The 18,993-nt window shown below is 35.8% G+C and overlaps 1 protein-coding gene across 1 annotated transcript in view; it reads left to right on the top strand.

The window, feature by feature from the left end:
• LOC143253260 (ras-related protein Rab-35-like) overlaps positions 1 to 18,993 on the top strand; it is a 38,268-nt gene that overhangs the window by 9,066 nt on the left and 10,209 nt on the right. Inside the window, exons 3-4 of the mRNA XM_076506821.1 lie at positions 2,769 to 2,892; positions 10,107 to 10,231. Coding sequence (XP_076362936.1) covers positions 2,769 to 2,892; positions 10,107 to 10,231 — 249 coding nt within the window. The remainder of the gene's footprint in view (positions 1 to 2,768; positions 2,893 to 10,106; positions 10,232 to 18,993) is intronic.

Raw genomic sequence — 18,993 nt, 5'->3', positions numbered from 1 at the left:
AATGACATTAAGTAGCCTTCCAGGTAAAAGCCTAAACTATCAAGAACTTCAGAGTGAAACTCCAGGAAGAAATATTTAGAGCAAAGTTTCAGAACAGGACATGAAAGAAACAGGATCTTAGCTAAACTTGCAGAAGATTTGGAAAGGGTTTTTCAGTTATCTTACCCAAATGTGTCAAGTGGAGTGATGGATTTGTTAGCATGTGATCAATTTATAAAGTCATAACAGACAAGGATATGAGAACTAGACTGAAGCAAAGGAGGTATATATCTCTAAAAACTGTAAAAATAGAACCACTCTTAACAAAAAATTAAGTGTCTCATAGTATTACATTCACATATGTTGTAGCTACAACTAAAATTTACTTCTTAAATTGTAAGAAATTTGTGAGTGAAAATAAATAAAAGATTGCATAATAATATATAAACCATACCTGCTCAGTAGTAGGACTGTTCAGGCTGGCTGAAATGCTACTTAAATTATTAAATTTCTTGAACAACTGTTGTTTTGTGTGAATGTATTAAATTTAAAAAATTTTATCCATTTTATTTAATTAATACTATAGTATTTTAACATGATGGCACATCAATATTAATTCCTTTTTGAGTATATATGATTTCATAATGATACATTGTTTTTCACACTCACTCACATTAATTCAGTTAATTATGGTCCAGTAAGATGCCAACTTCAAAGGGAAATTTTGCAAGTTTTAACACAGTTAAACTGGGGAAAAGATTGGGAATGAGCAGAGAAAAATGAGTTCAAATTATTTCTTTCCATAAAAAAAATAAAAGTCTGATGTGTAGGTCAAACATTTCCTGTTTCTGAGGGTACAGTTCAAAGTACATTCGAGTATTTTGCTATAACTGGGAAGAGTAAAGTCTAACAGAAAGGGAATTTCAAGAAAAATTGATTGGGAGAAGTCTCATTCAAAAGATTTGAACATGAAATAATTTCTTAATATTCTCAAAAGTACACAGTATCATACTATAATGGAACTCTTGCTTATATAATACTGGAAAAATTTTATTATGTGATGTGCAACCCCCAACTTTGCAAACTTTTTATCCTCTATGCATGTAGATTTGCAATAGGAGTCATGTTTTTCTCATTTTGCCTCCATTTTCCCCATGACAGAGAACTTTATTTTTCTACATTCTCAGGTTGCAGATATGATGTCATGAATAAGTCGCATGCAGATCTAATGCACTGGCACAATCTATATAAATATAATAGTACTGTCTGTATGCATGAGTAAATACTTCACAGGATGTGAAATTGATGTGGAAGTTCATTAGGTCCATGGGGAAGTACACAAAAATGTTTAATTTTGCATTGTTTGGCTTTTATGAGCATTTTTACCACTACTTCACCCCTGTTGATGGATCTTCAGCAGTTTTGACATGAAGGTTTTTTGAGTCCATGAGGAAAACATGCAAGTGTATGGTTTCACATTTTGTGTTTTGCTGTTTTTATGGGTATTCTGGATTTTTTAAATTATGTATAAAGGAAACAACTTTCATATTTTAAGATAATCTTTCATTAATCATTAATTTACATGACTTTCATCCAGGGTTGCTCAAAAGTTTTCTACATGGAAATGTTATCACCAAAAACCTAATACTTCACATATACACATGTTAAAACATTTAAAATTGCAAAAGATAAAGAAGTTGCAATTATGTACTATAATTTCATAAAACAAATATTCAGTTTTTAAACAACTAGAATAATTTTTCTACAGAAACATGATCATGAGAGGTTTAAGTTAAAGTAAGTATAGTATTGTAATCTGGTGTGGCTGGTGTGTGACATAGTGTGATTTTTTTTTTGTGCTGTGGTTTAGTAGGTTTTGTCAGATTCTATAGTATTATAAAGAAAAACAGTATCACAGCATTATGGTTAATCATGCAGTACCCTGTGGAGAATGCTTGTGTGGCCCTGGCTTTTAATTTATATATTGTAGCAACCCAAAGCATGCTTTCCTGTTTGATAAGAGGTGCTTTCAGAAAGAGCTAGTGATATGAAATGGCCACTTCAGAATACCAGTGCTAATTCAATTGAAAGTAACGTTAGAAAGAAATTGATTAATTTGTGTCAATTATGAGAGACTGTACAGTGAGTATACAAGGAAATACCGAACTGAATCAGGTAAAACTACAAAAATGTAAGTATATTTCTTAAGTTGTATATATACTATTGTTTGAAGTGTGGAATACCACACTAAGGCTTTAGTGTGAGTATGGAAGTATGAAAGTACCATTATTCTGTGTCTTGATTTTTGTTTCTTTTTTGCTAGTGTTCTTTAGTTCTTGTGCAATAGGCACTAAATATTGGTTATTCAATTTGTTATGTATAAAAATAAATATTATATGCCCAACCTTATAATAAATAGCTTATAGAACATATAAACCAATAACAATACTTATTTTCCTTGACTGTTGATACTTTTGACTTGTGGTATATATCAAAATGCTAGTAAGCTAATACTAGTAATGTGACCAATGGAAGGAGAATTAACAAAAATCAAATAAAAAGAGTAATTAAAGTTACCATTATGCAATCATATGTATTTCATTTATTATATTTTATCTCATGAGTGGTAATTATTCCATTTGAGAAACTTACATTGAAACAGAATTGATCAGAAATATATTTTGTTTTGTGAAATGTGTTAAATATAGGTAGATGAGTAGATAAATTTTGCACCTTAATGTTTTACAGTGATTTTGTTTTATAACATCTTCTGTTAACATATCTTTTAGGAAATTATATTACAACTATTGGAGTAGATTTCAAAATTAGAACCATTGAAGTAGAAGGACAGAGGGTAAAACTCCAGATCTGGGACACAGCAGGTCAAGAACGTTTTCGAACTATAACATCAACGTAAGTAAATTTCAATACTCTGAATCTTTTATGACAAAAAAATAAATGTTAAATAAAACCAGTCATCTACTGTTAACAGAAAGGTGATTTTGTTGTTTACTTTATGATACTGTTACATTCTTTCTTGAATCAGAATTTGCATATTGATAAATATTTCTTTGGCAGTTTTATCTTATTTCAAGCTTGCATGGTTTTAGTGAGTTTTGTACTTTTTAATGTATTTTTGTTTTCCTATATTTTCAGAGAATTTAAAATAAAGTTTCTTATCTCCAGAAAACAAGCCTTTCTGAGAGGTTTGATTTAATTCAGCATCCTTTTGCTTCAGTAAAGAAATAGTTGTTTATATACTTTAAACTTAATACATAGCTAATACTGTTTAATATGGTATCTCTCCTTGAACTTAGATTTATTTATTTTTATAACCTATTTGAAATATCTAAAACTACAAAATATAGATATTTCTTAAGTTATTGTGTATAGGCTATTGTTTGAAATGTGGGATACTGCACTGAGGCTTCAGTGCGAGCACAGAAGTATAAAACTGCCATTATTCTGTTTCTTAATTTTACTTGTCTCTCTTTTTCGTTTCTTTTTCCTGGGATTCTTCAATTCATATGTTTCTGACTGACTCCAACAGCCAGACAGTGGTCATAGAGAATAAGAAGCCTGACAGTGTGATAAAAGAAACACTACAGCATAAATAAACATTTTATTTGTTAAAGTTTACTTTTCTTTAATAACATTCTCATGCTTTATTTAATTTATTTTTTGCTAAACAGTCCAGAATGTGAATTTTGCAGATTCTTAGACATTTTTGTGTGTCAGACATCAGAATATCTGATTGTCACACCTCTATCTCATTACAAATTTCAGTGTTTCTCTAATGTGTAATTTTAAGACATATGCTGATATTATACACGTAGCTGTCTCTTAAAAGCTTTCACTACTCCTAATTTATGAAAATTGTCTCAACAAATATTTACTAACAATACTGTTTACAAGTAATTATTTCCAGAATTTCTTCTTTTTATTAACAATAAGTATCCCTTTCAACTGTATCAGCATAAATGTACTGTAGAATGTTTTAGGTTATATCATCATCATTATAAACTTCTGTGTAAAAGCAGTGTTAATAAGATGTAAACCATATTATATTCCATAGCTCTAGTACGGATGAGATCTTTTGCTCAATATTGAAGCTCTCTAGACTTACATAGAGATGATAGATACAATAGTGGTTAAAAAGCTTTTAATATAAGCAAAATGCTTAACAGCAACCGTGATGGTATGAACTGAATTAAGTTGAGTAATTGTTTCATCTATTTATGTCACAAGATAACAGAATTATAGAAATGATTATATAATACTATATTATAAATTTATTTTAGCATATATATTAGTTAATTTTATGTTATTGGTTGTTATTGTTTTGAAATAACCTGTTTGTTATTAAGAAGAGCTGTTAAGCCAGCAAGCTAGTCTTCTTGATACCAAAGATAGTCAAATGATCACAATATCAACAGGAGAAGAGTGTATCAGTAATTATTAATAGTCTTCTGAATGAAAGGAAACAAGTGTATGTGATATATCAACCACACTATCTGCTATATCCATTGCTGATGAGTCGTTTTGCCCACCCCCAACAGAACAAACCTTCCCTGGGATTTAAACATCTACCCACGTATTAGCCATGCATGGCAACCTGTGAAGGAGAAGAGAGGATCCTGGTGGTTGAAGGGTGCAACCCTAACACACAACTTTAGCCTTGAATTCCTGGAGACAGGCAGCCTTGGGGTGGCTCCCTTTGGATCAATCAGCTGGTCAGCTTGGACTGGGGTCAACCAAATACCAGTGCTGGATGTTCTCTATAGGTATTGTGGACATTGTATCTGATGCTGGTATTTGGGTATAGTGCTCACAAAACCCTGACATTGCTGCAGTGTCCTTGTTTGACACTGTAGTGCATCCCTTCATAGGGCTCCGTGGTGGGTGGGTACAGTGGGCACTGAAATATTCCTTTTTTATTATGGATCCTCCAAATAAAAACATAGTAAAAAACAGTCCATAGGTAAACAACCACATCTTGATGATTCTAAGCAGCAATCTTAAACATCTGTAACACTTGTTGTGCCTCATTTTCTTAACCTACATTCTCTTTCAGACAAACCTTTAGAGCAAATGTCTCCCTTTTTCATTCAGAATGAACTAGAGGGACTTTCTGGCTCTTCAAAGTCAGTAAAGAAGCTTCATTCTGATGACATATTGGTGGAAACATCCACATCTCAACACAGTGAACTCCTCTTGCATTCAAAGGCAATATGGGATATACCTATTGAGGTTACATCTCATGCTACTTTGAATTTGTCATGAAGAATTATTCTTGAGAGGGATTTGAAGAACATCCTCAAGTCAGAGATTCTTGCTGGTTTCTCCACCCAAGGAGTTTCTGCATTGAGGCATATCTCCACTCGCAAAGATGGAATTACTATGCTAACCAATATCCTCATTCTGACATTTACATCACCACATCCACCTGCCACCATCAAGGCACGTTATCTTACTTGCAGCGAATGGCCATACATTCCAAACCTTCTCTGATGTTTCCAGTGTCATCTGTTAGGTCACTCAAAGATGTCATGTCATGGTTCCTTGAATTGCTTGTTGCAGTGGCAAGGACCACAGTGCCAATGAGTGAGAAACGGACCCTCATTGCGTCAGTTACAATGGCTCTTACTCATCCTACTTTTGTTCTTGCCCTAAATGGTAGGAAGAAAAATAGGTGCAGCATTTGAAAATGATTTATAACGTTACTTATCATGAGGCTCAGACATATGCTGCTACGCTTCGTTCCACTACTACAGTGGGAGTGCAGACAGATCTCTCTGTGTCTCCAAAAGAATCGTTCTCAAAACAAATGAAAAGTTTTTCATCTCCGTGGTTAAAAAAGTTGATGATTCAACTTCAACACCTATCTCTGTCCCTTACACACATTCCAACAAATCCCAAGATCAACTTTCTAATGTTCCAGGTAGAGGCATTTCCTCAGATACATATTCTCCCACCCCATGATGCAAAATGATCAATCATTCACGTTCTCATTCACTGGAATCCTCTTCCAACACCAAAGGCCTGCTCAATCGACCCAGGGCAGGATCCATAAGTTCAATGGACCTCCCTCAAATCAAGACAGTAAAGAAAAAAGAAGTGGTCGTAAAACAGAAGGGTTCTGCCAATTTGCCTACACAAATAAAAATGGCCACCTTAATACAATGGAACTGTCAAGATTTACATTCTAATCTGGATGACATCAAAACACTGATTGCTTCCTACCATCCTGTATGTTTTTTCTTACAGGAAACATTTCTGAAACCTGCTGATATAGTCACCTTTCTGCAGTTTTCTTTGTACAAAAATGACAGGCTGTGTGATGGACAAGTGGTTGATCAGCATGTGCTCACCCTGTCTTTGCCACTAGACACACCCATGAAGGCCGTAGCCATCAGTGTTTCCTTACGTCATACCATCACTGTTTGTTCTCTCTACCTATTGCCTGAAGAGACCTATGATCAATCAGACCTTGATGCTCTCATTGAACAATTGCTTTCTCCCCTTGTAATCCTGGGAGACTTTAATGGACATCATCCCCTCTGAGGAAGTGCTGATATTGATAGGAGTTGCTCTGTGGAGCGTGTGCTCTCTGATCACAACCTTTCTCTTTTCAATACTGGTTCTTCTACTTACTTCCATACACCTAGTCAGTTCTTTACTGCTATTGACATCTCAATTTGTTCCCCTTCACTATTCTCCAATTTTTCATGGAGGATTGACAATAACCTACGAGGCAGTGAACATTTTCCTATAATTTCGAGAGAGACTGGCTGTGGTCTATACCACTCGACCCGCATGCCCTGGTAAAAGCTGGATTATGCAACTTGGCCCTCTTTCACTGCTCTCGCAGAACTTGATCCTGCCATCCTCTGTAAGCCATCAATAGATGACTGTGTGACAGCAGTAACTGACTGTACTGTACAAGCAGCTGTTCAATGTATTCCTAAAACCTTGACACGTTTTCCACGATATCCTTGTCCGTTGTAAAATTTTGCCTGCCACATGGCACAGAAGGTTAAAAACAGGCCTGGAATACTTTCCGTAGATATCCCACACTCTCGAACCGTATCACTTTCCAGCAGACCTGTGCACACACTCAGTGAGTAAGACGTCAAAGCCAGAAAGAATATTGGATTAAGTTCACAACCAGCATATCTTCTTCCACCAATTCCAAAGACATAATGGACAAGATTCAAAAGGTCAGTGGGCAATATAATTCTGTCCCCCTCTCGATCTTGTTCTCGGGGGCATCGCCGATACTCTAGGTGAAAGCTTTTGACCGGTATCTAGCACTTCTGCTTTTTCTTCCACCTTCTTAGCCATCAAGACTCAGACAGAGGGATCACCTCTTTCCTTTTGAGCTAATTATCTCCATGATTATAATCATCCCTTTACACTAGTAGAATTCAGACTGGCCCTTCATTGGTTTGGCGGTACATCTGTTGGACCTGATGATGTACACTATGAAATGCTGAACAGTCTATCTCCTGCTTCTCTTGCTGTTCTTCTGATTGTTTTTAACCAGATCTGGTGGGAGAATGTTTATCCTGATACCTGGTGCCAGGCTATTGTCCTACCTTTCTCTGAACCTGGGAAGGATCCCAAGATTCCTTCGAACTACTGTCCAATTGCTTTTACGAGTTGTCTCTGTAAGACCTTAGAGAGGATGGTTAATGCTCGTCTTCATTGATTTCTCAAATCAAACAACCTCCTCTCACCCACTGAATATGGGTTTCAAAGACAGAGCTCCACCATGGACCACCTCATTTGACTTGAAACGTCAATCAGAGAAGTCTTTCTCAAATGACCACATCTTGTATCAATATTCTTTGACATTGAGAAGGCTTATGATACAACATGGAGGTATAGCATTTTGCAAGACCTCCATATATATGGCTTATTTGCCCATTTTTATTTAAAAATTTTTAATGGACAGGAGATTCCAAGTTTGTGTAAATTCAACACTTGTCCTTGGATAACACTGATGTGTCCACTGGTCAGCCCATCCCACCATGGCTTCTTACAGTCCCCAAAAGTGACCTATCTTTAAGTCATCTGAGAAAAGCAGAACTCCTGATAGGAAATACTGTCTGTTATTTGCTGAACATCTTTTGAACCAATCTTCCATTCATATGTATACAGATGATTCAAAATCAGATAACTGTGTGGGCTCTGCCATGGTTTGTTGTGGTTCCGTGGTTGTGCACATAATCCCTTCTACAGCTTCTGGGTTCACTGCTGAACTGTACGCCATTTCTCTTGCCCTGGATCACAGAGATTAGAAGCTAAGCAGTACTCAAACTGCACTACTAATACTGACTCGCTTCGTTCTCTACTGGCCCTGGAATCAGTTCACACTCTGTTCTTGCTGATATTCAAAACCAACTAGCCCATTTCTCTTTAACATCTACTTCTATGAAGTTTTTCTGGATACTGGGCCACATTGGTATTTGTGTGAGTGAGTTCACCAACAATGCAGCTAAATCTATCTTCCCTGGCACTATCACCACTGTGCCTGTTTCATACTTGGACTATGGGCCTGTATTCAAGGCTCGGCTCCATGCCACTTGGCAGTCGACTTGAAGTGAGCAACATGAAAACAAGCTTTTTCAAATAAAACCCTATATTGGACTTTGGCTGTCTTGCTTCCATAAGGATCGGAAAGAGGAAATTGTTCTAACTAGACTATGCATTTCTCACAGTTTGTTAACTCATTGTTTTCTTTTTTCTGTAACTTGTGCACCAGTGCCTAATCTGTTTAACACTCAGGTCACAATAAGCTACATTATACTTTCTTGCCATCGTTATGACTTCTGAACAACGGCACTATTTTAAACATGTTCTGTTCCAAGGTTTGCCCATAATGTTACACAGTGTTATTGGTGATGGAGACACTATCCACTTTGGAAATGGTTTTAGTTTTTTAAAGGCCATTAATCTTTTTAATCCCATTTAAGTTTTTTTATTTTACACATTAGACCTTTTTTAATGTAATTCCCTTTTAAGAATCACAGTCCATGTAGTTCAATTTGAAATTAGAAAATGACTCTATCATCAAAATACTTGAAAACCAGGACTGGAAAGCCCAACTTCAGGTGACTAACGCTGTTGTTTGAACTACCTGTTAGTCATTCTGGCGAGTTACTATTAAATTTTTACTATAAGTCTTTTAAAACTGTAATTACTTTACTTTTTGAAAATGCCCATGACATAAAATAACTTAGAACCAGGACTGGAAAAGCCAACTTCAGGTGACTAATGGTGGTTTTTGTACTTAACTGTTAGTCCTCCTGGCAAGTTATGATAATTACAATTATGCTATAGAAAGTCCTTTACAACTTGTATTACTGTAGTTTTTCTCTTAACATTGTAGACTAGATGTATGCATTGGTTTTATGCAATTTATGTTTTTATTTAAACTTTGTTTTGTTTTACCTTAATTTCCTTTTATGAATTTTACTAAATTTCCTTTAATTTTAACTTTTTACCAGATGTCTGGCACAGATAGCCTGGCTGCTTTGTGCCATAAAACACCAAATCAACCAACCAATCAACCTTTCACTCAACTCAAAGGCTTTTCAGTTTGGCTGGAATGTGACAATCATAATAGTGGTTGAAACCCTATTTATATCATTTGTTACTACCAACCTATTAAACTTATTTTAATGATAAACAAACATTCAGTATGAAATATTTAACATAAATTTTGATAATTGTTTTTTTTTTAATTTAAAATACATCTGTACATCTGGCTAAAGGTAGACCTTTTGTATAATAAATGTTAGCCTAGAAGCATTTTCTAGTAATATGTCCATAACTTTGACTTTTATAGTTAACACACAAGATCTTAAAAATTATGAGGAAAGGCATTTGAAGAAAAAAAATTACATTTTTGTGTGCTATTATTCATAAAAAGAAAACAAACAATACTAGTGAAGCATCAACATATCTGTAGATTATTTAAGAATGTCATGAACTTTTCAGTTGTTATTTTTTGTGTTTGTTGTTTGTATATCCCTCAGCTATGTCACATAAAATGTTATTTTTTTTACTGAAATGTAATTTCAGTGTAAAGGTAAAAAAAACAATTATTGTGTGTGTTCCAGATACTATCGAGGGACCCATGGTGTTATTGTTGTTTATGATGTCACTAATGGAGAATCTTTTGCTAATGTAAAGAGATGGTTACATGAGATTGAACAAAACTGTGATGTAGTTAATAGAATCTTAGGTAAGCTTTTTTTTTTAAATATATTGTATATATATAATTGTATGGTACATAGAAGAAAAAAAGTAGTTCTAATGTACCACGTAAAACATAAGCTTGGGAGTGTCCTGCACACCTGTTTTCTTGGGTTTTTGTTCTTAAACCTTTTATTTCACTGTGAATTTGTAATTTTACAAGTATTGAAAAACCCTGAGCTATGATCATGTTTGTAAAAATAAGATAAACCTATTACCCTTTTGTCAATATTTGCAGAAAGTAAAGAATAGGTGTTTCATTGGGGTAAAGAAATGTGAAAAACCACAAATATTTTATCATATAAATGTATTATTTAATATAATTAAAATGTGTAGTACTTTGGCTATATTTAAACAAATTAGTATTTCTAGACTTGTCATAACCCATAAATTTGAAAATACACTTTTCAGCAGTGGCATTTTTTTATGGTTGTAAGCTTATGGACAAATTTCTCTTAATACTATTGTTGAATAAACTAGAAAAACTAAGTTGTCATTTTTAAATTTCCATTTAGTTCACATATTTTCCTTTTATTTAGTTTATAAGTGAATAATTTTATAATTGATTCTTGCTTTGTTTTGTGCACAAGTTTTAAGAGAATTTAATGATGAAAATAATTTTAAATTCTTTACTGTTTTGTGTTTGGTGCAAAAATAGAAGAAAAAAAACATGAATTGACATGGCTTGTTTCAAAATAATTGTACAGATCTAACATATCAAATAATTCACATTTTCTTTGATAGTGTACTAGTGTACTAAGTTTTTGTCCATTTAATAGTTTATTTTATTGAATCTTTAAACTTTTCTTTGATAGTGTACTAGTGTACTAAGTTTTTGTCCATTTAATAGTTTATTTTATTGTATCTTTAAACTTTTCTTTGATAATTAGCATGGTTTCACTAAATGAAGATTTTGCCTTAACCTTTTGATCTTTTTTAAAGATGTATTGCTTATGTATGTGAGGGTACAAGTGTTATAGAAACCATTTGGCTGCATAGAAGGCATGCTAAAAAAATGAACACTATAGGTGTTGGGGTAAGGTTGACTCATTAGGTGGAAAAATGACAAATGGAAGAAAGCAGAGAGTTATAAATGGAGCTCAGTAAAACTGGATTAATGTTACAAGTGGGATACCTCATAGCTTGGTGTTAGGAATTTTGTTCTCTTTGGATTTACACAAGTAAGATAGATGAAGGAATGGGCAGTAGATTACTTAAATTTGATGATGAAGTCTTGGGTATTTCTGTCTTTCATGAGGATGCTGCTGCTTTACAAAAGGATTTAGATCATTTAGTGAGTTGGGCGAATAAATGAGATTGAATTATAATAAATGCAAGAAAATGCATGTGAATTGTCATAATATGTGTTATAAGTTTGATAGGAATACTATTAGAAGTGATATGGAAGAAAGGAACATAGTGTTGTGATTACTCAGTCTCTTAAGCCATCCAAGCAGCAGTAATACAAGTGGGATTTTAAGTTGTATTTCAGAAGTACTGAATACAAGTCCAAAGAGATTATGTTATAATTTCATTGTATAGGTAACTGGTTAAACCATTTTTGGAGTATTATTCTGTCTTGGACTCCTTACCTTACAAAGACCATTGAATAGTTAGAGTTTTAAGAATAATGCCAGGGATGGAAAGGTTGTCATGTGAGGACAAGATAAAGATCCCTTAAATTTTCTTTTCAACAAAAATAAGAGATGTAAGGGATCCAGTTTAAGATTGTTAAGAGAATTGATACTGTTGATGAAATTTTTATTTTTTATACTAAATAATGATGGGCAAGGAAACACAAATATAAATGTTGGCAGGGTAAGAGTTTTTTTTCCAGCTAATACAATTTTATTTCCTAAGAGGGTAAATAGCTCTTTGAATGGGTTGCCTTCAGTTGTGGTTGATGCATTAATTTTAAGTGGGTTTAAGAAAGTTATTGATAGATATTTAAATAATAAAAGCTTGCTTTCAGTTGTTTTACTTTTTTTTAATATTTAGTGAACAGGTTGATCTAGATGGACTCTCTTTTTTTCTTTCTCCTTAAATTTCATGTTTATGTTAAATGTTTGCAATGATATGCAATCATATCAAATGGAAATCAATTCAATATCAGTTATTATATTAAAATACTTTGTAAGCTTCACCCTTAACATTTGAAGGTTTGGGACTGATTCTGCTAATAACATTGTTTTCTAAAATTAACCTTTATTTCATTTATTAAGATAAACAGTGTGTTACATACAAATTATTTGAAAAGGAAACATGACACAGATATTTATAAATATTAATATATATATACATATTTATTAACATTTAATACACAAAATGGTTCATTATGAATGAAATATTAAAAGTTAAAAGCTAATAAGTTTAATATTTGCAGTAAGCTTGGGGAAATTGAGAGGAATGTGGAAAGAAGCACCTACAGTTTGTTTTTTATTTTATAACTGCAACATAAGCAAACTTCAACTAACTATTTCTAAACAAGTTGAAACTACAGTCTAACTATCTCCCCCCCATTGTCCAGCGTGGCCAGGTAGTTAAGGTGCTCAACTCATAATCCAAGGGTGTTAGGTTCGAAACCCCATCACACCAAACATGCTCACCCTTTCAGCTGTGGGAGAGTTATAATGTGATGGTCAATCCCACTATTCATTGCTAAAAGAGTAGTCCAAGCATTGGCAGCAGGTAGTGATGACTATTTGCCTTCCCTTTAGTCTTACACTTTTAACTTAGGGACATCTAGCACAAAAAGCCCTCGTGTAGCTTTGAGCAAAATTCAAATACAAACATCCACCCCCCATCCCCTCCTTTATATTGCCTTGTGTTTAGTCTGGGTATGTCTTACAGCTACAATGCCAATTGCAAAACCAGCAAGTGAAACAGTTTGATTTATTAAATTTTAGTAATCTTCTGTACTCAGAATCTTGCAATACAAGTAACTGAAATGTATATTTTCAAAACATACTTGCCTCTTTTTCACACTACAGCTATTATGCAACTGTTAGGCTTTCTTTACCTTTGCTCATCTAAACATTGGTACGAATATTTTCTTACATGCTCTTATTCCCCACTTAAACTGCTCTTGGTGATATCTATCTTGTGACACACACTATCTATGACACTGTGCTCTTTATCTTGGTAATGTATACAAGCACCCTCCTTCAGATAATGTAGTCTCTTTTTTAAGACTGACCCAATCTGCAGTCTCTATTATTGGCTCTTAGTGGGAGAGAAGGTGAATTATTATTATTATTATTAACAAACTTACTCTACAGCTAGAATCCCACATTGATAAGTTGGAGGGACTTTTAAGGGCATTATCCACATAGAATGGATTTGCATAGATAATTGTCCTGGCAATAGAAAATTAGCACCCTAGTGTGGAGAACTATGTAACATCCAGTATAAGTATGCTTATCACCAAGAATTGAAATCATGCACTACTGGTTTAGATTTGATCTTGAGCTGTCCATTTGGGTTGAGCATAGCCCTTCTTTTTGATCAGTATTGATTCAGTAAAGTGTTCATGGAAGAGACTATTCTTTCCTTGTAATTATGAGTACAGTGAGGATGGGAATCCTGGGTCCTTCATTAAGCACTGTTAAGCATTGGTGTGGATTCCTGCACGTGGTGAGGGTACCTCCCAAGGAAGGTTCTGTTCTTTCAGTTTACCTCTTCTGGGATGTGGGGAATTGTGGGCATTGTATCTGATGTTGGTTTATGGGTATAGTGCTCACAAAACCCTGATGTTTCTACAGTGTCGTTGTTCAGCATTGTAGTACATCCCCTCGTAAGGCTCCATGGTGGGTGGAGTCAGTGGGCACCGAAATATTCCTTTTTTCATTATGGATCCTCCAAATAACTTAAATAAAATAGTGAAAAAGCAGTCCATAGGTAAATGACCACGTCTTGAAGATTATGAGCAGCAATTTTCAAATTCTGTAACACCTGTTGTACCTTATTTTCTCATACTACATTCTCTTTCAGAGAAACCTTTAGGATTTGTGTCTCCATTTTTCATTCAGAAGGGACTAGAGGGACTTGCTGGCTCTCCAGAATCAGTAAGGAAGCTTTGATCTGGTGACATATTGGTGGAAACATCCACATCTCAACAGTGAACTCCTCTTGCATTCAAAAGTAATTGGGGATATACCTATTGAGGTTACACCTCATGCTACTTTGAATTCATCACAAGGATTTATTATTGAGAGATATTTGAAGAACATCTTCGAGTCAGAGATTCTCACTGGTTTCTCCACCCAAGGAGTTTCTACAGTGAGACATATCTCCACTCACAAAGATGGAATTAAAATGCTGACCAATGTCCTCATTCTGACACTTACATCACCACATCAACCTGCAACCATCAAGGCAGGTTATCTTAATTGCAGAGTATGGCCATACATTCCAAACCCTCTCCGATATTTCCAGCGGTTTGGTCACTTGAAGACCATGTCGTGGTTCCTTGACATGTGCTCGTTGCAGTGGCAAGGACCACAATGCCTGTGAGTGTGAAACAGACCCTCATTGCTTCAATTGCAATGGCTCTCACCCATCCTACTTTCATTCTTGCCCTATATAGTTGGAAGAAAAATAAGTGCAACATTTGAAAATAATTCAAAACATTACTTACCCTGAGGTTTAAGTTCCTATCCACCACTTCATCTCGGACATGTGCTGCTGCACTTCATTCCACTACTACAGTGGGAGTGCAGACGGATCTCTCTGTATCTCCAAAAGAATCGTTCTCAAAACAAATGAAAAGTTTTTTCATCTCCATGGTTAAAAAAGTTGATGATTCAACTTCAACACCTATCTCTGTCCCTTACACACATTCCAACAAATCCCAAGATCAACTTTCTAATGTTCCAGGTAGAGGCATTTCCTCAGATACATATTCTCCCACCCCATGATGCAAAATGATCAATCATTCACGTTCTCATTCACTGGAATCCTCTTCCAACACCAAAGGCCTGCTCAATCGACCCAGGGCAGGATCCATAAGTTCAATGGACCTCCCTCAAATCAAGACAGTAAAGAAAAAAGAAGTGGTCGTAAAACAGAAGGGTTCTGCCAATTTGCCTACACAAATAAAAAATGGCCACCTTAATACAATGGAACTGTCAAGATTTACATTTTAATCTGGATGACATCAAAACACTGATTGCTTCCTACCATCCTGTATGTTTTTTCTTACAGGAAACATTTCTGAAACCTGCTGATATAGTCACCTTTCTGCAGTTTTCTTTGTACAAAAATGACAGGCTGTGTGATGGACAAGTGGTTGATCAGCATGTGCTCACCCTGTCTTTGCCACTAGACACACCCATGAAGGCCGTAGCCATCAGTGTTTCCTTACGTCATACCATCACTGTTTGTTCTCTCTACCTATTGCCTGAAGAGACCTATGATCAATCAGACCTTGATGCTCTCATTGAACAATTGCTTTCTCCCCTTGTAATCCTGGGAGACTTTAATGGACATCATCCCCTCTGAGGAAGTGCTGATATTGATAGGAGGAGTTGCTCTGTGGAGCGTGTGCTCTCTGATCACAACCTTTCTCTTTTCAATACTGGTTCTTCTACTTACTTCCATACACCTAGTCAGTTCTTTACTGCTATTGACATCTCAATTTGTTCCCCTTCACTATTCTCCAATTTTTCATGGAGGATTGACAATAACCTACGAGGCAGTGAACATTTTCCTATAATTTCGAGAGAGACTGGCTGTGGTCTATACCACTCGACCCGCATGCCCTGGTAAAAGCTGGATTATGCAACTTGGCCCTCTTTCACTGCTCTCGCAGAACTTGATCCTGCCATCCTCTGTAAGCCATCAATAGATGACTGTGTGACAGCAGTAACTGACTGTACTGCACAAGCAGCTGTTCAATGTATTCCTAAAACCTTGACACGTTTTCCACGATATCCTTGTCCGTTGTAAAATTTTGCCTGCCACATGGCACAGAAGGTTAAAAAACAGGCCTGGAATACTTTCCGTAGATATCCCACACTCTCGAACCGTATCACTTTCCAGCAGACCTGTGCACACACTCAGTGAGTAAGACGTCAAAGCCAGAAAGAATATTGGATTAAGTTCACAACCAGCATATCTTCTTCCACCAATTCCAAAGACATAATGGACAAGATTCAAAAGGTCAGTGGGCAATATAATTCTGTCCCCCTCTCGATACCTGGTGCCAGGCTATTGTCCTACCTTTCTCTGAACCTGGGAAGGATCCCAAGATTCCTTCGAACTACTGTCCAATTGCTTTTACGAGTTGTCTCTGTAAGACCTTAGAGAGGATGGTTAATGCTCGTCTTCATTGATTTCTCAAATCAAACAACCTCCTCTCACCCACCGAATATGGGTTTCAAAGACAGCGCGCTCTACCATGGATCACTTGATCTGACTTGAAACATCAGTCAGAGAAATCTTTCTCAAATGACAACATCTTGTATTAATATTCTTTGACATTAAGAAGGCTTATGATACAACATGGAGATATGGCATTTTGCGAGACCTCCATATTTTTAGATTAAATGGCCATTTGCCCATTTTTATTAAAAATATTTTAATGGAAAGGAGATTCCAAGTTCATGTGGATTTGACACTTTTCCTTTCTTTTCTACAGGAACTTGGAGTCCCTCAGGGCTGTGTTCTGAGTGTCACACTTTTCAGTATAAAAATTAATGCCATCACTGAACAACTCTTTCTTACTGTTACAAACAGGCTCTATATTGACGACTTTCACATCTCATGTCAGCTGTGAAACATGATGTATATTGAGCAGCAGCTACAGACTACCCTCAATCACAGTGGCCCACAGCAAATGGCTTTAACTTCTCTCACTCTAAAACTGTTTTGCACTTTTGCACCAACAGGGTATTCACCCTGATTCTGAACTCCATATTGGTGAAGTTTACTGCCTGTGGTCCTTCAGAAGAAGTTCTTGGAGCTTATCTTTGACTGTAAGCTGACCTTTATACCACACATCAAACAGCTACGGGTCAAATGTACAAGAGCACTGAACATCCTCCATGTCCTCTCTTCCACCACTTAGGGAGTGGATTGATGTTCTATGCTAAAGATATATCGTGCTCTTATTCGATTGAAACTACTATGGATCACTGGTCTATGGCTCTGCCAAGACCTTGGCCTTAAAGATGCTGGACCCCTTTCATCATCAAAGACCTCGGCTCTGCAGTGGGACTTTCTGCACTTCCACAATTCAGAGCTTATAAGTAGTCTCATGAACCTTCTTTGCACCTCTATCGCTTGCAACTGTCTTTACTATATGCTTCGAAACTTCATTCCTTACCAAAACATCCTATCTGGGATTGTGTTTTCCTTCCTTGTTGAGCCATACTTTTTCAGAATAGATGATTTGCCATTGCTCCTTTTAACCTTTAGTCTGTGTAACACTCAGGTCACAATAAGCCACATTTTACTTTCTTTCCATCGTTACAATTCTCAACAATGGCACCATTTCAAATGTTCTGTCCCAAGGTTTGTCCATAATGTTACACACTGTTATTGGTGATGGAGACACTGTGCACCTTGGAAATGTTTTTAGTTTTTTAAAGGCCATTAATCTTTTTAATGCCATTTAAGTTTTTTATTTTATACAGTTATGACAGAAAGTGTTTGTACCCCTGTGCTGTCAGTAGTTTTTTACTCATAACTTAAAAAGTATCATGATTAGGATAATGAAAATGTAGTGTATTATAAATATTATACTAACACACATCTACTTAAATATTTATGTAAATTGAACAACAAATAAACTGTTTATAAACAAATAACCAAACATAGGAGGGGCAGAAAGTGTTCCTGCATCCACGTTAATGGTCAGTTGTGTAATCTTTCAGATGAATTACTTAGCCCAATCTCTCCTCATAGTTCTCCATGATAATTTGACAGTACTCAATCCGTATTTTCTTCCATTCTTCTTTACAGAAGGCCTCCAACTCTTGCAATTTTTTCAGATAACGCTGATGAACCCTGGTCTACAACTCATGCCAAACGTTTTCAATTGGGTTGAGATCGGGTGACTGCAATGGCCACTCAAGAACTCTTATATGGTTTCTCTGCAACCAGAATTGCACATATTTCGATCTGTGCTTAGGGTCATTGTCGTGCTGGAAGATCCAACAACTCCCAAGCCACGAGTTCTGAGCATCATTCTTGATATAAGTGCCTAATATATCAACGTACTTTTCTTTTTTCATGATTCAGTTGATGCATTGAAGGCTGCCTACACCACAAAAGCTGAAGGAACCCCATAGCATAATCAAGCTACCTCCGTGTTTAACTGTAGGGATGGTGCTCTTTGAAAGATTTCATTCACCCCTTCTTACGGAAAATATTGCAAACATCATTGTGGCCGAAAAGCTCGATTTTAGTCTCGTCTGACCAAAGAATACTCTTCAATTAAATAAATGGCTTATCTACATGCTTTCTTGTATGTCTCAATTGTGCTTCTAAATGAACAGGCTTTAATTATGGAGTTCTACGAGGGTGGCATGCTTTGAACCCAGAAGAGCGTAACATGTTTGTAACTGGTGCTTACTTCAACCCCAGTTTCCCCTTACCAGTTTCTGTATGTCATTATGTGTTAAATGAGAGTTCCTACTAATGTCTCTGAGAACCTTCCTCTTGGTTCTCTCTGGAATTTTGGTGGGGCATCTGGAACAAGGGAGGTTAGCAGTTGATCCTGTAAGCTTAAACTTGGCAATTATGCTTTGT

Source organism: Tachypleus tridentatus, chromosome 6, assembly GCF_004210375.1.
Source record: "Tachypleus tridentatus isolate NWPU-2018 chromosome 6, ASM421037v1, whole genome shotgun sequence".
In the NCBI taxonomy this organism is placed as follows: domain Eukaryota; kingdom Metazoa; phylum Arthropoda; class Merostomata; order Xiphosura; family Limulidae; genus Tachypleus; species Tachypleus tridentatus.
The sequence above is the reverse complement of the archived record's forward strand: the minus strand, read 5'-3'. Positions and strand labels throughout refer to the sequence as shown.